Source organism: Pipistrellus kuhlii, unplaced genomic scaffold, assembly GCF_014108245.1.
Source record: "Pipistrellus kuhlii isolate mPipKuh1 unplaced genomic scaffold, mPipKuh1.p scaffold_m20_p_80, whole genome shotgun sequence".
Classification (NCBI taxonomy): domain Eukaryota; kingdom Metazoa; phylum Chordata; class Mammalia; order Chiroptera; family Vespertilionidae; genus Pipistrellus; species Pipistrellus kuhlii.
Window position 1 is genome coordinate 1,047,968 of NW_023425585.1, and position 24,270 is coordinate 1,072,237.

At 47.1% G+C, this 24,270-nt stretch overlaps 1 protein-coding gene across 5 annotated transcripts in view; it reads right to left on the reverse strand.

Moving 5' to 3' along the window:
• The window catches only part of ATF6 (activating transcription factor 6), a 148,955-nt gene extending 126,328 nt beyond the window's left edge, over positions 1 to 22,627 (reverse strand). For 2 of the 5 annotated variants that reach the window (XM_036425427.2, XM_036425426.2), the window contains exons 1-5: positions 22,481 to 22,627; positions 20,897 to 21,003; positions 19,348 to 19,477; positions 18,336 to 18,539; positions 12,618 to 12,838 (exon numbers count right to left, since the gene is read on the reverse strand). In XM_036425427.2, coding sequence (XP_036281320.1) covers positions 12,618 to 12,838; positions 18,336 to 18,539; positions 19,348 to 19,477; positions 20,897 to 21,003; positions 22,481 to 22,529 — 711 coding nt within the window. In that variant the 5' untranslated portion in view covers positions 22,530 to 22,627. Of the gene's footprint in view, positions 1 to 12,617; positions 12,839 to 18,335; positions 18,540 to 19,347; positions 19,480 to 20,895; positions 21,004 to 22,480 lie in introns of all 5 variants that reach the window. The other 3 variants (XM_036425429.2, XM_036425430.2, XM_036425428.2) reach the window with 2 other exon arrangements.
• Positions 22,628 to 24,270: the final 1,643 nt, after the last annotated feature.

Consider the following 24,270-nt stretch of genomic DNA (forward strand, 5'->3'; position numbering starts at 1 on the left):
CTCACTTTACTGCCACTCTGCATTGGCGCCCTCTGTCCTCTTCGCACCTGCTCAGCAAGCACTGGGCTGCGGGCCTCCCCGCCCACTGCTCTCTCCCTCCCACAGGCCATCTCCCTCCCTCTAGGCCAGGGGTCAGCAACCTGCGGCTCCGGAGCAGCATGCGGCTCTTTTGAACCTTTGCTGCGGCTCCCAGCAGGGCTGACAGCAGGGGGCGGGCGGGGAGTTGTATTACTTACCTATAATACTAATTTTTGTTATTGGTTAAGCATGGGAGACAGGTCCTTTTGTAAGATGTACACTGTAGGAAATTTGTGGCTATTATATAAAAATTTTTTTAAATAAATAAATTAAATTATTATTTACATTTTTAAATTTAATTTACTTAATTTAATTTACAGAATATTGGGGGGCCTGATGAATTATTTTTATGGCATGCATGGCTCACTAATTAATTTACAAAATATTGGGGGCCTGATGAATTTTTTTTTTTTAAAGGTGACTTGTTGAGGCAGGTGCAGGGGCGGGGTGGGGAGGGAGCAGCCGCGCTCCCCGGCGCTCTCTTTCGGACCCCCCACGCTGAGGTGCTTCTCCTCCTCCTCGCGCCCCCGGTCCCGGTCCCGGCCCAGCGCGGGGCTCAGGGATGCCCGCCAGCATGTTCAGCATCAACAACATCCTGGCTGCGCGGCCATGCTGCAAGGATGCGGTGCTGCGGGTGGCTCCGGACCCCGCTGCCCCTGTCGTCTTCCCGGAGCTGCACGGGGACTTGCTACAGCGCCGTCGGCAGTGCCGCCTCCTCCCCAGACTACGGCCAAACAAGGGGTGAGTATATCTGTAAGGCTGTCCTGAACTATTTAAGAGCCGAAAAAATAAACACCAACCACCTGGTCTCAGTGGCTACTGATGGGGCACCGAGCATGAGAGGAGCACAGAAGGGCTTTGTGGCTCTACTGCAGAAGGCTCTGGGTAGAACGCTGCTCTCATTTCATTGCATCCTGCACCAAGAGGCATTGTGTGCTCAAACATTTCCCCCGGAATGCACAAAAGTGATGGATGTGGTCATTCAGATTGTTAATAGGATAATGGCAGAGGGTTTAAACCACTGCCAGTTCCGTTTGCTATTGGATGAGGTGGAAAGCATATATTCTGACCTCCTGCTCCACAACAAGGTCCGGTGGCTGTCCAGAGGCAAGGTGCTAAAACGCTTTGTCGCATCTTTGGAAGAAGTAAAAATTTTCTGGCCAGCAAAGAGTTCACCTTTCCTGAGCTGGAACAACCAGAGTGGCTGGAAAAATTACATTTTATGGTAGACATGACAGCACATCTAAACACACTAAATACAACCCTTCAGGGGAAAGGAGGCACAGCCCTGCACATGCTGGAGGAGGTTTTGGCATTCGAGCGCAAGTTGACAGTGTTTGTCAAAGATTTACAGAGAGGTACAGTGTCTCACTTTCCCTCTTAGAGAGAGTTCAAACAAAGTCATGATATGATAAATTTGTAATATTTGAAGTCTGCAATCACCACAATGCAAAGTTCGTTTGGGAAACAATTCTGTGAGTTCAGAGAGGAAAAAACCACATTATCCTTCCCTGTCACTCCCCTGGCAATCGATCCATTCCTATTGAATATGACTGCATTTGCAGGTGTAAGTCTAACTGATCTTGAGATGGAACTGGCCGATATAGCTGACAAAGATATATGGGTGTCCAAATTCAAATGCTTGGCCGCTACTCTTGAGGATGTTGCCCGTCAGAAGGCCATTCTGGCTCAGAATCATAAATGGAGTGATATTGAAAACCTTCCCAAACAGGACAAACTTGTGTTCGAAACATGGAATGCCATCCCCAACACTTATATAAACATGAAAAAGTATGCATTTGGAGTCCTGTCGATCTTCGGCTCCACATATGTATGTGAGCAGGTCTTCTCCAACATGAACTATATTAAAAACAAACATCGATCACGCCTCACAGATGACAACTTGCAAGCCTGTGTGAAAATGAAGGTAACGTCTTACAGCTCTGATGTGCTGACACTGTGCACTGAGGTTCAGGAGCAAAAATCCCATTAACTAGGTAAATTAAATATTTTAATTAGCTATTAATTTGCAAAAATATATTTTACATTGTTAAGTGGAAAAGTCCTTTTTTTCTTCAGATTGACAGCTAACTGCACGATCCGGTATATAGCATTAAGGTAAGAAACAATATATGCAGTGTTATATTTGTTTTAAATGTCGCAATGGTTTTGCGGCTCCCAGGTTTTTTTTTCCTTCGGAAACGGGTCCAAGTGGCTCTTTATGTCTTAAAGGTTGCCGACTCCTGCTCTAGGCCATCCCTGAGCGCTGCAGCCGCCTCCTGTGCCTCCACCCCAGGGATCTCCTCCTTTCTGCCATGGCTAAGAGCGCTTCCCCCGGAAAGCCAGGCCCATGCTGCTACTGTATTGGAAATAAAAAGATAATCATGCATCTCAGCTGCTCCCTCAGCTCTCCAGGCCTTCAGGACATGACCACCCACTGGCCAAACCTGCTGCGCGCACAGCACTTGGGAGTGTTGAAAAGGCATAAAGAATAGAGACTTTCCTTCAGAAGGCACAGTCCATGGTGAGAGCCACAGAAAAGTCGCCTTACACTGCTAATCCTTGCATATGATTCTGTAACCAGCTTTCACCAACCCAAAGTTCTCTTTTGTTAACAATTAATATTTTTCCACATTTTTGTAAAACAGCTGCTTTTGGAGGGCAAACTCCTGAAGAATACAAAGCACCGATCCTTTTGTTGAGAAAATGGCCACTGTCTTTTTGCACACAGCATTTTGTCCATCTGATTGTTGGGTTAATTCACATTTTCCTAAATGACTTGTAAATACTCTATTTTACAAATGGTTTTAAAAAACTATCAAAACTTGTACATGAGCCAAAACTGGTTTGGCTCAGTGGAAAGAGCGTCGGCCTGCGGATTGAAAGGTCCCAGGTTCAATTCCAGTCAAGGGCATGTATCTTGGTTGCGGGCACATCCCCAGTGGGGGGTGTGCAGGAGGCAGCTGATCGATATCTCTCTCTCTCATCGATGTGTCTCTCTCTCATCGATGTTTCTGACTCTCTATCCCTCTCCCTACCTCTCTGTAAAAAAATCAGTAAAATATCTTTTTTTAAAAACTTGTACATGAAAGTTCAAAGCAACATTATTCACAATAATCAAAAAGTGAAAATACCCAAATGTCCAGTAATTGGTGAATGGATAAGCCAAAATGTGGTGCAGCCAAACAATGGAATACTATTTGGCCATGAAAAAGGATTAGTACTGATACATGTTACAATATGAATAGACCTTGAAAATACTATGGTGAGTGACAGAAGTCATACACAAAAGGCCACATCATGTGTAAGTCCACTGACATAAATGTCCAGAAGAGGCAAATCCATACAGACAGAAAGCAGACCAGTCCCTGCGGGGCTGGAGAAGGGGAGGAGTGACTGCCAATGGGTGCGGAGTTTCTTTTGAGGGTCATGAAAGCACGCTGACTAGAGAGCAGTGATACAAGGTAGCACAACCCTAAGCATACCAAAAACCTCCCCACTGTACACCTGAAAAAGGTGAACTCCATGGCATTGAATTTCATTCCAGGAAGCCATGGGCTCTCCCCAAGCACAGAGCAGGACAGCCAGTCACGAGAGGAAAGGGCCACAGCAAGGGAACACTGAGACCCACGAGGGCCCTGTTCAGCAGCCAGGGGCTGGCGCTCCACACACAGAGGAAGGCCCGGGAGAAGGCCCTGCGGAGCCACGGTAACACCAGCAACACGAAGACCTGCAGCTCCGACTCCAGGCGCCTCCTGCAGTGCATCTGTGCAGCCCGCTACTCAATGGAGGTATGTTTATAAAGACTGCACAACTATTAAATAATTGTAGCAGCCTCTGGGAGGGTCGGGAGGCGGTGCTTTCTTTGTGAAGCCGAACATGGGCCCTCTCCATTCTTCTAGGAGCTTGTTGGCATTGCTCTGCGTTGTAAACAGGTTATTTTACACTCATATTTTTCTTTTTTCTTTTCTTTTCTTTTCTTTTAATCCTCATCCAAGGACATTTTCCCATTGATTTTTAGAGAGAATGGAACCGAGAGGGAAAGACAGAGACAAACATCAATGTGAGAGAAACACATTGACTGGTTGCCTCCTTACGTGCCCCAGGCAGTGCCCGGACCGGGGAGGAGCCTGCAATGTGCTAAAGACTGGAATCGAACCCAGGACCCTTTGAGCCAAACCGGCCAGGGCTCATATTTTCCTGGAAAGACATTCCTGTGGGTCCCAGACACAGGCCTGGGCCTCTACCCAGGCTATCTCTCAGGGTCAAGTTTCCACCAAGAAGCACTGAGATATGAGGTAACGTCTCCCTCTGGATATGAGGAGGCTTGCTTCTGGCTTCCTGTAGGAGCAGCCGGCTCCCCATGCTCAGCCCCTCCCGCTATAACAGAGCAGCAGCCCCCCCCCTCAGCCCCTCCCGCTATAACGGAGCAGCAGCCCCCCCCCTCAGCCCCTCCCGCTGTAACGGAGCAGCAGCCCCCCCCCTCAGCCCCTCCCGCTATAACGGAGCAGCAGCCCCCCCCCTCAGCACCTCCCGCTGTAACGGAGCGGTGGCCCCAGCTCAGCCCCTCCCGCTGTAACGGAGCGGTGGCCCCAGCTCAGCCCCTCCCGCTGTAACGGAGCAGTGGCACACACCAACTGAGCCTCAGCAGTCCAACACACTCAGCACTGAGGCTCCTGAAATCTTGAACTTCACTGTACTGCATGGCTCCAGGAAAAAAATACAAGCTCTGATCTGGTCTGCCAGGGGCATCGCCTCCACACTATGTCCAACACCTGCGGGGATCTCACCCCTGTGATAACTTGGTGACCCAGCATGGGGGCTCCCAAGGGTGGGGACTGGGATGGGAAGGGTCCAGATCACTGAGTAAAGAATTAGAAAGAGGTGCAAAGCAAGGCAGGTCTGGAAGATGGGCGGAGAGAAAGACCTGGGCCCCATTGGTGCAACTGTTCTTTTAATCCATGCCCTCTGAGGCTACTGGGTCCTTCTTCCCACTGTCCCCACCACCTGATTCCCAGGAAGGGCCTTGCTCCCCCTGGCCCACCGTGGAAGATGTACAACATAATCTCACCACTTTTTTCCTGGCCTTTTGCCCCAATAACCAAAAGAATCCTATCTAATAAAGAGAGGGATTATGCTAATTGACCCTCATGCTGTTGCAAAGATGGCAGTACCCACAGCCAGTAAGAAGGGAATATGCAAATTGACCGTCACACCCTCAAATATGGTGGCATCCATAGCCACAAGATGGTGGTGCTCAGTCCCCTCAGCCCCACCAGGGCAGCAGACCCACAGCCTCCTGTGTCCTCAAGTCCCCTCAACCCCCAGCCACCCAGGGCTGGCCCAAGGGGCAGGCAAGCCTCAGATGGCGGCTGCCCAGCCACCCAGAGCTACCTGAGGCTCAGGTAACCAGGGCCAGCCGAGGCTTGCGCTGCCGGCATTGGCACCAGCAGAGTTGTGATGGGGGCATTGTCTTCTCCTGAGCCGGGTCGCCTCCCGACCCTGAGGGCTCCCAGACTGTGAGAGGGGCAGCCTGGCTGAGGGATCCCCACTCTAATGCATGAATTTTCATGCCCCAGGCCTCTAGTGTACTAATAAGCCAAGGTCACAGTCTTATGGACTTCATGGAGTCTGAGAACGGGTGGTGGGCAGTGGAGGCGTGGAAGGTGCCCTACAGGTGGAAACAGATGCTGGTTTGCAAGCCTTGGTCGGGGTCTGGCAACAGTCAGCAGCCCTTTGAAGCCAGAGGATCAAGCTCTCCTGGGAAGGCACCTCTGCCACTGACTAGGAGCGTGCGTGAGAGCTTCCACTCCGAGACAAGGACATGTTCACTTTTTCCATCAGAATCAGAGCCAAAAACAAACCATATTTCTTAAAAACTTAGGTGAGGTTTCCAGACTTAAACAGAACACATTTACCAGCAAAAGGCAAGACGAGAGAGAGAGATAATTTGAACCAGGCAGCGGACACAAAGACAATGCGGCAGTTGGCACAGCCTGTGAAGCGTGGAGCGCCAGGCATGCACCAGGCGGCAGCGGCCCAGCACAAAGCCGGCCAACAAGAGAACAAACAACAGAGGAAGGAAGAAAGGGCCGTGTCAGCAGTACAAAGTCACAGAAGACTGATACACTCTTCCTTTATTTCCTTTTTCACTACCCTTATTGTTTAAAAGCACAAGAAGCACATAATAAAAACTTTTCTTTTTGGCCATTTTTAAGCCAGGAACTTACACTGACCCGAGTGGTCCTGGCCGAGCAGGACTCCATCAGCAGACACAGCCGCGGTGAGGGGCCCAGGGCAGGGCTCACTCTGGGTTCCTGCGTGGCTTGGTGGCTGATGGGCCAGACTGATGTTTCTTTACTTGAAATAAACACTAAGTCAAAACCTCTACCAGCAAACTCTCAGCTCACTCCCTGATATGCTGGCCAGGGAAAAATAAGCACAAAATCCTCAATGCAGGTTGACTAGGAAATTCATTCTAATCGTCTGTGTCTATTGCATTGGACACAGTATTTGAAGCTTTCCTTATAATACTGTCAACTGTAAATTGTGGAAAGCAGTAAGAATGCTAGCCAACAGATATTGATAAAAAGATAGTCCTTGTTGGTTCTGCACTTTCTCACCCGCCATGGCCCCAACACCACATGCACTATGCACACGCTCACAGCACTCGCAGTACAGACGCGGGGAAAGGCGTCTTTCACACCCAGAAACCACACCAGTAAAGGATGTCGGGCTAACAGACCAACCAACAATTCCAGGAGTGCTGAGAGATACACAGGGCCAGCAGCACACTGCGATGCTGGTGGTTCGGACAGTAAGCACCAGGATTGATCATAGCCCCTGAGGGCGGAAGGGCACCTTCTGTGCACCTCTGGCACCTGTGCCAAGAGTCCGGGGATACCCTGCCAGCATGAGCCCACTTGCACAGGACAATCCCAGCCCGCCCTCAGTTTGCTGTCATGCCCACCCGAACACTCTCTTCCTGGGAAGTGTTTCCAGACTCCTCTCCACCTGGCTACAGTTCCATGAAGGCACCCTACGGTTACATCAATGTGTCTAACAACTGTGACATATTGAGGATCTAAGGTTGTTAAAGTTCTGATAGTCATTACCTTTTTCATGTCTAAAATGTTTCATAATAAATATTTTTTTAAAGTCCTAACATTGAGGAGAAACCAAGATGGCGGCATAGGATAGACACCTGAATGCAGCCTACCACAACAAATTTGAATTTATTTATTTATTTTTAATATATTTTTTTATTGATTTTATACAGAGAGGAAGGGAGAGAGATAGAGAGCTAGACACATCAATGAGAGAGAAACATCAACCAGCTGCCTCTTGACACCCCCTACTGGGGATGTCCCCGCAACCAAGGTACATGCCCTTGACCGGAATCGAACCTGGGACCCTTCAGTCCCCAAGCCGACGCTCTATCCATTGAGCCAAACCAGTCCTGGCAACAAATTTGAATTTAGAACTGGAAAACAGGGGAAACATCACCCTGAAGCGCCGGATGGCTGGCTGAGAGGAGGCTCTACCATCTGGGAAGGAGAGAAAAGGCACGCTGAACCTCAGGAACTGTGAAGGTGCGAAAAACTGTGTGCGAGAAAAGGCGGCCACCAGATTTCACAGCTGGCTTGCTTGCAGAGCGCAGAGAGGGCAGGCCGGGCTGAGTTCGCTACTAGCTTACTCCCTGCGCGCAGAGAGGGCGGACAGCTAATGCACAGCTGGCTTTCTTGTTCGGGAAGAAAACAGAACCACCCTATTGCTCCGATGCCCCAGACAGGGAGAGGCCAGACTGTCAGGCAGCGGGTAGAGATCTCTCGGAGGTGTGTGAAGCCAGCGGCCATTACAGCGGCCATTACTCCAGAGGAGTCTGGAAACACTTCCCAGGAAGTGAGTGTTCGGGTGGGCATGACAGCAAACTGAGGGTGGGCTGGGATTGTCCTGTGCAAGTGGGCTCATGCTGGCAGGGTCTCCCTGGACTCCTGGCACAGGTGCCGGAGGTGCACAGTAACTCAGAAACCAGACCCTCATAGGGAGGGGCTGACCTAAGCTTGTCTGCACCACCCGAGACTCCGCCCCATCCAAGCAGTGCACAGAAGCCCTTCCAGTGGCTAGCTTTCTCGTTCGCTGCGAATAGGACTCTCCTAGGGAGGGTCAGACAGAAATCCAAAGCTTGTCTGTGCATGTACCAAAGAGGTGCGCGCGCCTGCAACCAATCTTGCAGGATTCAACAAAGCTTGTCTGTGCCACCCCGAGACTCCGCCCCATTCAAGCAGAATACAGAAACCCTCCTAGCTGAGACACTTCTGATCCTCATAGCCAATTGGCTTGGAATTCAACGCTTCCCAGTGATACCAACAACAAGCAAGGCTTAACAACAAGACTGCACACACAGCCCACAAAGGGCTATACCAAGACTGTCCACCTCAGGTAACTGGGAGGCTGACTCACTGAACCATATAGGACACCTTAGCACACAAAGCCACCCTACCAACTCAGGGAAGCTGGGAAAATGCCGAGACAAGAAAACAGATCACAAACAAAAGAAATGGAGGACAAGAAGCGACTAGACATAGAGTTCAAAACCACGCTTATAAGATTTTTCAAGAATTTCCTAGAAAAGGCCGATAAAATAAATGAGACATATGAGAATATGAAAAGGGAGCAACTAGAAATAAAGAATACATCGTCTGAAATAAAAAAATATTATACAGAGTCCTAAAATAGAATGGAAGATCGCAAGAATCAAGTCAAAGATTTGTAACACAAAGAGCCAGAGGACACTCCTCCACAAAAGCAAGAAGACAAGAGAATCCAGAAAGTTGAAGATAGTGTAAGAAACCTCTGGGACAATTTCAAGCGAACCAACATCAGAATTATGGGGGTCCCAGAAGAAGAGAGAGAGCAAGATACCAAAAGAATACTGAAAGAAATAGTGTCAGAAAACTTCCCCCACCTGGGGAAAGAAATAGACTTACAAGTCCATGAAGCACACAGAACCCCAAACAAAAGGAATCCAAGGAGGACCACACCAAGACACATCATAATTAAAATTCCAAGAGCAAAAGACAAAGAGAGAATATTAAAAGCAGCAAGAGAAAAGCAGGTAGTTACCTATAAAGGAGCACCCATACTATTGTCAGCTGATTTCTCAACAGAAACCATGCAGGCCAGACAGGAATGGCAAGAAATATTCAAGGTGATGAATAGCAAGAACCTACTGCCAAAAATACTCTACCCAGCAAAGCTATCACTCAGAATCGAAGGCCAGATAAAGAGCTTCACAAATAAAAAAAAAAGCTAAAGGAGTTCATCACTGCCAAACCAGAATTATATGATATGTTGAAAGGGGTTCTTTAGGAAGAGGAAGAAGGTAAGATAAAAATTATGATCAACAAATACGTAACTATCAACAAGTGAAACTAAAAACCAAGGGAATTAAAAATCCTGATGAACAATATTAACTGGTGAATATAATAGAATTAAAGGTATGGAAGGGGAGTGGACTGATGATTCTCGGAGAAAAGGGGAGTGGGGGGTGCGGGAAGAGCCTAAACAAAAACTGTGCACCTATGGATGAGGACAATGGGGGGTGGGGAAAGTGCAGAGGGTGGGGTGGGAACCTGGTGGAGGGGAGCAATTGGGAGGGAAAGAGGAACACTTGCAATAATCTGAACAATAAAGATTTATTTAAAAAAAAAAAAGTCCTAACATTATAGAAAAACAATTGTGCCCATTTTCTGTTGCTGGTTCTATTTGGAAGTATTGCAGGGGAAACATTCAAACTCAAAAATGAAAGAAAATTTGAAGGGATCATTTTTTCTAAATTCTTCTTTCATCATTCTTACCCTCCTCAGTTTCTTATGAAAAGAATATTCTTTTTTCCCCCCCATTGGTTGTACATATTTTTAATTAAAATAACAATGAATAGCCCTGGCCAGTTGTTCAATGGTTAAAGCATCAGCCCACACACCAAAGGGTGTTAGATTCGTTTCCCAGTTAAGAGCACATACTTAAGTTATGGGTTAGCTTCCAGCCCCTGGTTGGGGTGCATGTGGAAGGCAATCAGTCGGTGTGTCTCTCTCACATCAATATTTTTTTCTCTCTCTCTCCCCCATCCTCCCTCACTTCAACTCTCTCTGAAAAACCAATAGAAAAAATATCCTCATGTATTAACAAAAATACATATAAATGTATATACACATAGATATACTGTATTTTTCGGACCATAAGACGCACTTTTTCCCCCCCAGAAGTGGGGGGGGAAGTCCCTGCGTCTAATGGTCCAAATATAGCCTACACATATACTTTAAAAAAAAAGTTTTTTTACTTGCCCGGCTCTGTGTCTGCTGTTTACTTTACAGGGTTGATTACATGTGTTTATGACTGTGATGTTGGGTTTTAATGCACATAAAATATTTTAGGACACTATTTGTTTCAGAATCTTTTTTTCTTCATTTCCCTTCTCTAAAAACTGGTGCGTCTTATGGTCCGGTGTGTCTTATGGTCCGAAAAATACGGTATATATTTATATATGCATATATGTATGTATGCATGAAATATTTTTAGATTTCTGTTACTATTTACTTATTGTGGAAATTTTCGCAATCCTCCACACCCAACGTCACTGACCATCAGCATTTGCCCATCTTCTCTCCTGCCTGTGCTCCTCCCACAGAGGTTTTACCGCAAATCCCAGCACCTAACCTTTCCATCTCCCCCTGAAACACACGTAGTACTGCTGCTTGCTGTGTCACTGCACCGTGCTCTCCTCTCCCAGCCTCAACATAAACTAACACAGTCAAGTCTAGTTCGTCCCACGTCTGCTCCAGATACTCATGCTCCTCCTCCCTGTGCCTTGGCATGCTCGCCACAGTGCCGGACAAAGGATGGGAACTGCTGGAGGGCCTCCACTCCCCTCCTCCCGTCCTTTCCATGGATCTCCATTACATCTGACTGAGGTTATTGCTGCTGTTCATGCAATAGTGGAGCAATTTCACACCTACATGGGCTACTGATGTGCTTGTTAAATTCTGGTAGACAGAACACCTGTAGTCTGATAAACAACCTTACAAAACTCACAGGATTTTAAATACCTTTGCAACACCTAAGAAAGATGAAGTAGCAATATTAACAACCATTGATATCAAACTTTAAAAAAAAAAAAAAAAGATTATTGAGTTTAAGAGAGAGGAAGGAAGAGGGGGAGAGAGAAACATCAATGTGAGAGCAAAAGCATCGATCGGCTGCCTCCTGCACACCCCGTAGAGGGAATCAATCCTGCAACCTGGACATGTGCCCTGATGGGGAATCAAACTTACAACCTTTTGGGGCACAAGATGATGCTCATCCAACTGAGCCAAACCTTCCAGGGCAATACCCACTTTTATTTTAGGGAAAACATACGGGATTTCCTTTCCCAATCACAACTTTAGAGACTGATCATTTGACTTTAACTTTCATTAAACTTTGGCCATGATGTTCAACTACTGTTTAATGCATAACATGAGGTATTTTATTCACTTTTAAAGAAGGCAAAAATTAGCCAGTAAGTGCTATAACTGCTTTTAGAGAGTGGCAGATTTTAGGACACTTTCTGTGATTTATAAAGTATAAAAAATTTCTACAACCATGCTAGGAAATTTGAAGGTTTGTAAAAATGGAAAACTATCAAGTAATCATTAGGAGATAGAATCCCCTGCTGGAAGCCAATTCCAGCATGTCAGCAGGGCTGAATCATCTGGGAATAGCTAAAGGTATTTCCCCAAACCTAAAAAGGATAAATTGATTGCTTGCTGCCAGACAGCTGAGGGCATCTTAATCTACATGTTATTGCCTCCTATTGGCCAAACATCTGAACAGCCATAGGCTATTCCCCAATCTGACAATGGATTCTATATACTAAACCTGGCCTTTTATGTGTATATACTTTGCCTTAGGACAATTTGTGTTAATAAAAAGCAAGGGATCCTGAGACAAGAGAGAACTTAGTTCCTTTAGCTAAGCTCCTCAGGCCCTCCAAATGCCTTCCAAAATTATGTTTCATCTCTGGACTCTTGGTTAATTTATACACAGCACTTCTCCAGATTCCTGAACCCTTGTAGATGATGGATTAAGACCCCCAGCATTAATCCACAGAGTAGCAAGCCAATTGTATGCAGTGCTGAGAACACTTCCATAAGTCAAGAGCAATACTAAATATACCAACTAAGGAGGAGTCTACAAACTAGATTCTGAATTGCCAAAAGCACTTCTATCAGGAACTATCAGAGACTGTGTCAATACTAGAGGGCTCAGGAGGCAGAGGAGGAACAAACGCACACTTCTTATCAGACCCTGCAGACTTGATTAAATCTTCCTGCAGATTCTCACACCATAAACCCCGCCCTAACTTTCCACTAAAGATTGGATGTGCAATTTCAGCACATGACACACTGAAACAAACTTTAAAAAACAAAAAACAAAAAATGTGTTTTGTCCTTGTTTTTAAATCAAGCATTAAAAAAGCACTAAATGTCAAAACTTACATCTGAACCCACACTTCTCACAGTACTCTGCAGGGCAGGTTTAGCCACAGAAAGTTTTCCATTTACTGGGCTACTGGCCACAGGGGCCGGTACCACACTGACCACGTGATTAGGCAGCGGTGCAGCTCCTCCACTGACCGCCAGGACAGGCTGGGGAGAGGGCAGGACCCCGGGTGCCTGCAGCTGTACCACGGCAGGCTGAGACAGCACCACGGTCTGACCTGGTGGAGAGAAAAGACAGGGGTCAGAGGGCACACCACTTTGTGGCAGGAAGAACTGTTTAGCACAGAGATCTGATCTGCAGGCAGAGTGACAGGTGAGCTGACCCTGAGGAATGTGAAGCTGCCAACCCAGCTCAGGCAGCAGCAACGCACGCATGTGCCTTCCCTTGTCCTGTTTTAGTGAGCCCAACTAGATTCCTTCCCTTTCAGGTTCCCATTAACAGTACAATCCCATGTATTTTTTCTCAACTACACACATATTAAGTTTGCTAAGTTATACACAGATTTCCCTAAGCACTAACCCCTGAAATTTATTAGTGCTAAAAGGATTTTTAATATTATAAATTTAAAAAAAAAACTTTTATACTGACACAGAACCATATTTCAAATTAATGGGTTTTAGAAATACAACCACCAAAAACTATATATATAATAAACAGAGATTCATTAATTCAATGCTTGAAAAACACAGGGCTACAAATATCAAAAATGTTAAAACCATTTGAGATGAATTCTTAGCCAACAAGCACAGGAAACATAAAATTTAAAATAGTCTGTAGATAGGGGTGAGTGGAGGGGGTCAATGGGGTGAAAGGGGACTTCTGTAATACTTTCAACAATAAAGATAAATTAAAAAATGAAATAGTCTGTAGATAACTTCCTTTCCCAAAAAACAGCCCTACAAATCTTTTCTTTATCTTCAGTTAGCATTATTTTAACCAGTTAACTGCCACGGTATTTTGAATTGAGTTCAAAAAGGTCTGCCGCTTGTGTCTATAGATGTTTAGAGCGTACAAATGGTTAAAACGATGCTAATCTGAGCAGAATCAGTATAACCAGCCTAAAGAGGACTTGAAGTACCTAATGTGGCTCGTACCGCTTCCCTGGCTGCTGGAGTTTCTTTCCGAGCTGCCCCACTGATTAGGTGTCAGGCCTCGCCTAACAGCCACAGCTGCGGGAGCCTTTACCAAAATAACGGCACGGCAGTAACCGGCAACCAGAATGGCAGGTGCGTTTCTGATTTCCTTTAAGGGGAAGCGCTGCCCTGTCAGACAGCGGAGCAGGAGCCCAGTGGATGGAGCATCGGTCTGCGGACTGAAGTGTCCCAGGTTCGATTCCGTCAAGGGCATGTACATTGGTTGGGGCACATCCCCAGTAGGGGGCATGCAGGAGGCAGCTGGTCGATGGTTCTCTTTCATTGATCTTTCTAGCTCTCTATCCCTCTCCCTTCCTCTCTGTAAAAAAATCAATAAAAGATATTTAAAAAAATATTTTTTAAAAAGGTAGCCGGATTAATAGCATCTTGTCCCAAATAAATTAGTAAGACACATCTAAGAGTAATTTCTAACATTTGTAATATGTACAATTTACTTCAGCATAAATGATCACTAAACATTTTTATCTTATTTTCCCTTAGAATAACTTATTTTATGAAATAAAAACATAAAATAAGGAAATGACTCATAAGCTGACAAATACAATTAGGCCAATATGCAAGTAAGAATAATTAATAAATAAAACAGCACTTGACCAAGTGTTAGGCCCTTTAATGACACGTCCTAAGAAATTAGTCACTTGAGCATGACGAAGAGTCATGCTCATCACAATGCAGCCTCACACAGCCCCACCCAGAACCTGCTGCCCTTGTCTCACATCAGACACCACGTCCGCACAGCACAGCCCCCAGGGTCATGACTGTCCTTTCTGCTCCTTTGGATTGGCAAAGGGGTGATGAGAAAAGCCTATTAAGAACTCAGTAACAAGTTTATTTTTTTTAATATATTTTATTGATTTTGTACAGAGAGGAAGGGAGAGAGAGAGTTAGAAACATCGATGAGAGAGAGTCATCGATCAGCTGCCTCTTGCACACTCCCCACTGGGGATGTGCCCGCAACCAAGGTACATGCCCTTGACCAGAATCGAACTCGGACCCTTCAGTCCGCAGGCCCATGCTCTATCCACTGAGCCAAACCAGTTTTGGCAAGAACTCAGTAACGAGTTTAATGGATCTTAGCTCATTAACCAGAAGGGCAGCCACATGCCTGAAGCCAGCAGCACGGAGACTTAGAAGACAAAGCGCAGCCTGCACCCCATGCAGACCGACACGTAGTGGCGGCCTTGACTTCCCTCCCTCTGCTGCCCGGGTCCCGGGCTACAGGGGAGACCACGGACTCTCACCAGTCCTTCCACAAGGGCATATCAGGAGCAGCATTCTACATCTCAGTTCACAAACTACGCTGAAAAGACCCCAAAACAACACTGATACTGCAAAGAATGCAGGGAGAACATTTCAAAGACAGACCCTCCTTCCCGATCACTTACAGGTGTAGGGCTTTGTCCTATTTCTCTAAACCAAAGTGTGGTACGCGTACCCCCAGAGGTACGGGAAGAGTTTGTTGGGGATATGCACTGCACCGTGCTTAGCTGCACCTAATTCTACATTCTCATGAGTACGAAGGGTACTCAGCATTATGAAAATTATAGAAGGGGTACACATATGTCAAAAGTTTGAGAAATACTGCCGGGGGGCGGGGGGGGGGGGCCAGGAACAGAGAGGATGTTTAGACAGTCTAAACGAATGCAGAAGTGCAGCCCACACGTGGACATCACTGTGGAGCTATGGCCGTCTCCTTGCTGACAGCTGCAGCCAGGGCCCAGGCCAGCAAGCCCCTCCAGGTCTGGGGCCACATGGCTCCGAGTCCTGCCAGCCTCCCTGCCTCGTTTTCCACACAGCGCACACCAGGCCCCGTACCCACAGCGCCCAGCTACCCTCACATCAGCCAACATCTATTAAGTCAAGGATCAAGACAGAATGGGGAGAAACACCCAAATTTCTATAGAGCGTGTGGGAGAAAACACTGAAGACTCCCCTGGGAACTCACTGGTCACAGACATGCTCCCCAGCCGGCAGCTGCAGTCACCACTGGTCCTCAGCAGGACGTGCTCCAGGCTGCTCAACCTCCCCTCAGGTCTCATATGCAAGTCCCTGCAATGGGACGCCGCTAAGAGTGACTCCGTGTGGTGGCAGTCCTTCCTTTCCAACCGTCCCAAAGATTTCAAATGGAGTGGGAAACCGTCGCTGAGCACCCAGCACCGCCTGGGCCTCAGGGCCAGCACCCGCCCTGACTCCCTCAGCTGCTCAGGGAGCGGGGAGAACACTCCCTCCCTCAGGGGCTGCAAGCACCAATAAGTGGACACAGGAAGCACTCAGAGCAGTGCCGGCACAGACTGGACACCTCATGCCAGCCACTACTTTTATGAACATCCACTTACAAAAGAGCTTCACCGGGCCCTGCATGTATTCTTATCCTCTGGTTCTCCCAGCTGCTGTTATTGTTCCCATAAACTTGTAACTCCCACCTCCTGAGCTCAGCATCCTCCTAGAGACAATAGTGTCCTGCTGAAGGCTCAGACGCTGAGCCAGCCACTCTGTCTGTCAGCAGCAGAGTGACCTGAGCAAGTATCCACCTCTGGCCCCCATCCCAACGATGTGCACAATTTTCTACCAAGAAAGCCCAGGGCAGGATACGTTCCCTCTGTTCCTGTTCCCCCCCACACACACCGGCCAGTTATGAAGCTCTGGGATTCTACCCTCCTCGCCATGTCCAAGGACATTCCAGGTCTCCGACACCTGTCACAGGCACAGCTCACACACCTAATGGACGCACAGTTGTGGAAGTGGCAAAAGTTGTTCAAGGCAGAGAGAATGTATGAGCCAAGAAACTAGAAAAAACAAAGACAATTTAGGGACAGTAGCCAGACTGGTTGGGTAGAAAGAGGGTTTGTAGAAAAGGATGCTGCTATAATACAAGATGAGAACATTAAAGGGGGGCCAAACCAGGAGGGGCCTTAATGCCAGACTAGAGAATCCCAACTTGATCCTCTAAGAATTCCTTCCTGTTTCCAATGGTAAGATTTTGACCATGGAAGCTCACCTCATTGCCGTAAAACGCTTCTCCTGTATTTCCCTCTTCCTCCCTCCCCATTCTCAAATAAATGGGAAGCACACACCTCAATCTGCGGGTAACAATGATACCTCTCTGGATCTACAGTGAGAGCAGACAAGGGCCAATCAACTAATGCTCCCTGAAACACCCTGTAGATAGTGGGAAAGCACTTGAGTCCTAGGGTGCAGGGTCCCAGCTCCTGACACGGAAACACAGCTCAGAAAAGAACACAGTGTCTTCTTGCTATAGGTAAGACCTCCTAACTTTAAACAGCCAATGGTTTACTAAGACCAAACCCTTAAAACAGCCCCTGCTTTATACACTAACCAAGTTAGCCTTAGACTTGTACTTTTATACATGTTCTGACTGCTTATGGGAACTACATTGAGGTTCTTCCCAAGATTAAATCTTAGCCTTTGGGAAGACAGGCCTTTGGAGACCCTGATGACGGTTTTGGAGAACACCGAACCCTATAAAGGTCCACATGTGGACACACACTAAGCCCTGCACTTTATGCCAAGGAGCTCATGAACGCTTCTGCCATTCAGAGGCCACAAGAACGCCTACCCCGCAGGAATGCCACTTGCCATGGGAGAGGAAGCGTGTGGCCCTGCACCGAGAGGGCAGGCTGCATGCCACCCAGTCTCTCCTGGCTCTGCTTTGTATCGATGTCACACTGTCTGCGACCGAGGAACAGAACAGAGAACCAAGCTTCTGACCTTGCACTCATTACAGCCAGAGTCCAAAGAAAGGAGCCAGCAAGCAGGAGATGAAAATGCAGCCATAAAGGCAAATGCAATATTGTGTTTACTGACAACCTGTGCCCCATAAACCTGGTCCTCCTGGGAGTGGACAGCTAAACCCAGGAGACACTGCACAGGTGTCCTGGACTCATGTGGATAAATGTCAGCATGAGGGTGACGAGTCACCTGCCAGAGCGACAGGGAGGGCCGATGATTCCTAAAGCGCACCAGGACCAAAGCCTACAACGTCTTTCAATACGGACTTCAAATAGCTTCTCAGAGAATCCAGGCTGCGTGGCCATCTGGTGGGCAAAATGTAGAAACACACACAGTCGTAACTCGCTGAGGACAGAGGTCAGGACCCCCAAAGCTGCTCCAGGCCAAGCTCACGCCTCAGAGGAAGAGCCTGATTCTGTTGCCAAAACACACACACTAGACCTGAAATGCACCCTGTTGTTTAAACACTGGCCTCTCATTAAAAACAAAATGTTCACAGACACGAAAGTCTAAGGCCAAAACGTCACCAAGAAAGTTTTATAAATTTTGTTCATTACGAGTGGTTATATAAACCACAAGCCTTTCATAATTAAAACTGTAAAAAAAGGACGTATGGGATGTATTGATCTAGACAGCCACCTCCCTCATTGAGACAGGAACCACATATTAGTCATCTGCAACATCCTAGAACCAAGGTCCATTCCCAACACATGGCACGTGCTGCGGGGTTACAGCCTGGATTAAAACATCATGTGGCCCAAGCCCTGACGGCTGCCAGTGAGTCCCACGCAGCGCGAGCTGCATCTGTACCTTCCGTGGGTGCAGGGTGTATCCTGATAACCGGCTGATGCTTGGCCACTGGCACCAGTGTGGGCAGCGCCTGGATAATGATGGCTTTCGCCGGAACGCAAGCGTTGGTTTGAGTCTTGGGTGCTGCTGGGAGCAATAAGGGCTTGGGCTGAATTGAAGGTTTGGAATTCATCTGAAGTTTTTTCTTTGGAGTCAGTCCATTTTCTGGAGAAAAACCAAACCACAAGTCAATCTGAAGACAATGAAGCCAATCTCAGAAAACAGGTTCTATTATACACTTCTCTCTATACTCTGGCCTCTAAAGTCGGTTATCTTGAGGTTATGACCTCAGAGTAACTAACTGAAGTTTAAGTATAGCTACTCCATACCCTAATGAACTGAAGTAAAGTCCTTAACCTGAGGACTACCTTCCTTATATTGAGGAATACTGACATTTAACGTTATATCTGTTTCAAGTGTGCAACATAATGATCCAATATAATATCTGTAGCACCAAGTGATGATTACAGTAAGTCTAGTTAACATCTGCCAACATACAGGGACAAGTTACTTTTCTTGTCATGAGACTGTTAAAGTCTATCTCCTAGCAACTTCCAAATGTGCACGACAGGGCCATGAGGTGCAGTCACCAAGCTGTCCGTGACGTCCACACTTGCTCATCCCATGGAGAAATGAGTCCTCTTCCGGATAGCTCAGCTCTGGGTGGAGGGGGTGCAAAACTGTGAGAAGCATATAAAACCCCTGACCACAACCTACAGGCCACAAGGTCACCCCCACGGCCCTCACATACAGCCCTAAGTGGAGGGCAAGGGGCTGAGACTACTGTACAGTCTCTTTTGCCTCTAGAAACAGAGACAACCAAGAAGAGGACTCATTTCCTGTCCTCTCCACCTTGGCCTTCAGGACAAACCACAAGCCAGGCCCACAAGCACACGCTCCCTCCCGCGGTTCCTCTGGCAGTGGGGCCTGAGCTCAGGCGAAAGCACAGCAGCCCTGAGAGAGGGAGGAATACCGGGTTTGCTCCTGGGACCCGTGAGGGGCTGGTCATCTTTCGGTGGCTCAGCTGAGCAGGGACCATTGGCACCTTCTCCATAGAGGGAAAGGGGAGACATCTGGGAGGCGGAAGACAAATCCAGCTCCTCCTGTAGCAAAAGCAAACACAAATCACCCAGAAGAACACATCCTTGAGCACAAAGTCATTTAGAAAGAGAGGCAAGGCCCACAGAGACAGAGAAATTTTTCCAGACAACTCCTAGCAAAGGTGTGATGTATCAGCCCTTTCGACATGAAGTATTAAGACATTCCAGATAAAGCAGATTGTCCTCTGACACTGAACAACAGCAAAACACAGCTCTACGCTGGGAACGCTCCCAGGGCTACGCAAGAGGGCGTGCAGGGGAGACTGTGGAAAACGAGACTGGAAGGGAAGTCGGGCCGGCACGAGGGCCAGCACCTGGCGGATGTGAGTTTCACCCTCGGAAGGGTTGGAAGTCACCAAAGGTTTTAGCAAAAGACTGACACTCCAATGTGTGGTTCTGAAAGATGTCTGTGAAGGTTCCTCTGCTAAGGAAGGTCTGGGGAGCAGGGGGAGTGAGAGCAGTTACACTCCTATTGACTTGATGCAGCTGAGATGCTGAGGGCCTGGCAGGGCCAAGAAGATGAATCCTAGAGACATTAAGTCCACGGAATCATCGGAGTTTCATAAATGACGAGATACAGGGCCTGCCAGATATTACATTCAGAAATATTCTTTTGAACTTTTCTTGTTATATTTTCCTTTTCCTCATTCCAAAAAGTACCTAAATCTTTTTCCTGACCTCAGAGCTTTGATTTGGATGGAGAGCACAATCAATTTTAAGGAACTATGATACCAGACTTCTGTAAAAATCTCAGTTGGTTGGAGTGTTGTCCCCTACACTGAAAGGTCAGGGGTTTGATTCCCAGTCAGGGAACATATCCAGGATTCAAGTTCCATCACCGGTCGGGAGTGTACAGGAAGCAATTGATCAATGTTTCTCTCTCTCTCTCTCTCTCTTTCTCTCTCTCTCTTTCCTTCTCTCTCTCTCCCTCTCCCCCCTTTTCTCCTCCCCCAACCCCCACCTCTTGCTCTCTCTCTCTAAAATCAACAAAAACATATCCTCACCAGGATTAAAGAAAAAACCTTGGTCATTTCAAAGGCGGGCTAGGTATTGCTGAACTAAGAAGACCATTCCTTCCGGGTTCATAGCTGAGGAGTTACAAAAGCACCCTCTCTCGGCCTTTCATGTCCTCAGAGAATCTCTGTTCCAACCAGGGCAGGTGGCAGGGAAGATTAGTCAGCAATAAATGGAGAACCCTGAATCCTGGGAAAGGACAATGAGCCAATGGACACAGGAAAGAGGGCAAAACCAGGGAAACCCAAAACCAGGGAAACTTCCAAGATCCCAATGCCCTTCCTTGAGACTCAGTTTCCTCGGGCTCAGAAGAGATAATGAGCTCACTCATTCAATGTGAACTGCCCCCTGCCCCTTCCCCCCATGCACCACTGTCCAGGCAGCATGACAGCCAGGACTGCCACTCACGGGGACATGCTGAGTTGAAGAGCAGGAGTCCACTGACTGTGGAGGTGACACTGCGCCACTGGAGGAGGCCGGAGAAAGCAGCAGAGGCTCTGCCTTAATATCTTTAACTGAAAAACACAGAGTATGAACGCCATAAAGTCAGCAACAAGGAAGGTAAAATCTATTCTTATTATAAAATTCAAACCCAGAGAAGGGAAGGTCACCAAAGTTTATTATCAAGTAAAAATCCGAGATGAGAAGCAGTCTACCTGGACTCAGACCCTGCCACCTCCCCACCCAGGAGGGAGTGTGCTCCCCTCCATCTGAAGCGAAGAGATCAGGGCTCCTTAAGCGGCAGTGCACGAGAACTCCTGTGCGTGTGAAGTCAGACGACCATGAGGTAGCATGTGTGAGGAACGCAAGCACCGAGAAAGGCCATGTGTAGGCACTCTAGGCAGTCCTCGTCTCCAAGTCACTCCAGATGAGGTCTCCGATGAGCGAGTGAAGAAACCTTAAGAGATTTCTAGCCCTGAGATGTCAAGCTACCCCAGCCTTCAGACCTTCCCACTGAGGCCTGTACACCAGGGAGCAGAGACAAGCTCTTCCTGGTGCACCTGTCCAACTCCTGACCCCCGGGTTTGAAAGCCTTGGTTTTAAGCCACTACATTTTAGGGTCATTTATTACATAATTGTGATCAGACACCGGCCTTGTGCAGCCCAGTGCTCTGAGGGAAGACAGGCATTGAGCAAGATACACAAATACACAACATGAAGTGCCAGAGAAGTGTGGACACCTGCTGCTGCTTATCTACTCTCTGTCCCCAGCTCCGAGTCCACCTCCTGTGGTCTGAGATGTGAATCACTCCTGCAGGCCCAGCTGGTTTCCGTTAGGGCTGTCAGTAGGGACCCTAGAAGGGTTCTGACTAGCAGAAGGGGAAAGGGATTTTCATCCTTGATTAGCTTCACCGAAGTGACAGCGTGCAGCAGGCCCCAGCTCCTGCCTGCACCCCTGAGCTCCCCTCCCCAGACAGGACATAGCCACATGCATGGGCCCTACACCAAGTACCTAAGTGCTGGTAACCCCAAGATTTTTCCTTTGATTCCCTAAGTCTGTCTGGTTCTCAGGTTAATCTCTTACAGAGATACTAGAGGCCTGGTGCACGAAATCTGTACATGGGTAGGCTCCCTAGGCCTAGCTGGCAATCAGGGTGGATTGAGGCCTTTCTTCCCCTGGCTGCCAGCCAGGGCCTTCCTTCATTCCGCTTCCCCTAGTGGTCAGTGCACATCACAGCAAGGGGTCAAACTCCTGGTCAGTCAAACTCCCGAGGGGATAATTCGCATAATAGTCTTTTACTATAAGTCAAAATCAATATTTCTGAAAGGAATTCTTTACTTGTGTGTGATTGAAACATAACTATGAAATTCTGATCTATGTTATGGCAAGAATTTTATGTATGCACAGCCATACCAGGAGTAGGATATACAGTCCTTGGAATTTTTTAACCCTCCAAGGTAGCCCAATAACCCCACCTCATTTTGACTATTACCAAACTACAAAATAAAATTAGTCCATTCAAAGTTTTTACCAATGAAATACATCATTACCTGTACAGAACTGGTTGTTGATGTCCCAAATGCCTGTCTCCCATGCCATCAAATCCAAATCAAAATCAAGGTTATCAAATCTGTTTTCCTGTAAGTTTCAAAAGATATTAGCAAAAGATATTAGAAGAATAATATATACATCTAGAAATCAAACTATAGCTGCAATTTGCCATAAGTAAATTGCTATCACCAAACTTAGTAAAAATAATTTTCTGTCAATCAGTTCACCTTGAACCCTCACCGTGGAGAGGCCAGAGAAACCAATGCAGTTACCAAAGCACAGCAGTAGCAGCTGGGGAAGATCCCCGGGCCTCATTCTTTTTAGTGGGGACAGACCATTACAATAGTCACAAAATATGTCCCTGTCATAAAAGAGATCCAGCAAAATAAGTTTTCCTGCTGCCATTCAGGAAAACGACCCAAAGCCAATGCCTACTACACCGTCCTATGCACAGTGAAAGAACACAGACATACGAAAGACTGGCGGGAATCACAGGGCTCTGGTTGAGCCTAAGTTACCAAATGAAGTGGTAATGCCAGAACCAAGGGCCCACATGAGGATAGGCCCCTTTCCTCTTTTTTGGACTGCCCTGTACTTTGCCAATTTCTAAATTTTTTAACCCTGAAGGTAGAACCTAGTTTTCTGGTCAGGGTCACAAACCTCTAAAAGTCTCTTTTCATTCAGATTATGATGTTTCCTTACAGATGAGCACACTCGGGCCATCTGGAACCCCACCCAGACCATATATAGGAATTTCAGAACCCTCCTGTGAGCTGGAAGCCAAGGTAGTGCCACTGCTATTTACAGTGTCTGGGGCAGAGGCAAGAACAGAGTGAACTTAATACACAAACAGTGCGATCAAGTCAAAAGGTAGTCAATAGTAACAATAAAAACAGCAATTAAAGAGAAAATAAGTCTCAAGCAAAAAGTAAAGATTAATCTAGTAGTTATTAACAATCATTTGTTTATTGATTGATTGACTTCAGAGAGGAAGGGACAGAAGCACCAATGATGAGAAAGAATCACTGACTGCCTGCTTCCTCCACAACCTGGGCTAGAAATCAAACCCAAGACCCTTCAGTCCACAGGCCAACACTCTATCCACTGAACCAAAAAGCTAGGGCATTAATGATCCTATCTAATAAAAGAGTAAAATCAAATTAGCCATCACTCCACTACACCCACAAGCCATGCCCACCAGCCAATCAGGAGCAAATATGCAAATTAATCCAACCAAGATTGCTTCGGCCACAGAGCGAGCAGGAGGCTTGGGTTTCCTGGGCAATGAAGGAAGCCAAGCTTTCTGCATACCCTGGCAGGCCCCAAGCCTCCACTCAAGGCTACAAAGTTTCAATTATAGAAGATAAATAAATCCCAACAAAAATGGCAGCAGCCACTGCGAGAAGGCACAGCCTGGGCTGAGGGACCCCTCCTCACTCCCCCCCAACCCCCCGATGCAGTGTAGGAATCTCATGCACCAGCCCTCTAGTTTGGTAATAATTTCTAGGATAACATTTCAAAATACTTCCCATATGGTTTATTTTTACTGCTCTTATCACACTGTCTATCACTGAGTAAATTCTGTTCAAGTTCACATGAGAAGAAAACATGACTTAGGTCATGAAAGAACCACTTTTTAAATCAACCTCCTCTGCTGTTTTCTTATTTGAATCCACACATCACAAATTAGGCAGCCCTGTATGTTTAGCACCAAAGCTCCCGCATGTCCCGAGCCTGCCACTCAAGCACCAGGCTACCAGACAGACAGACAGACACTTTCACAGCATCG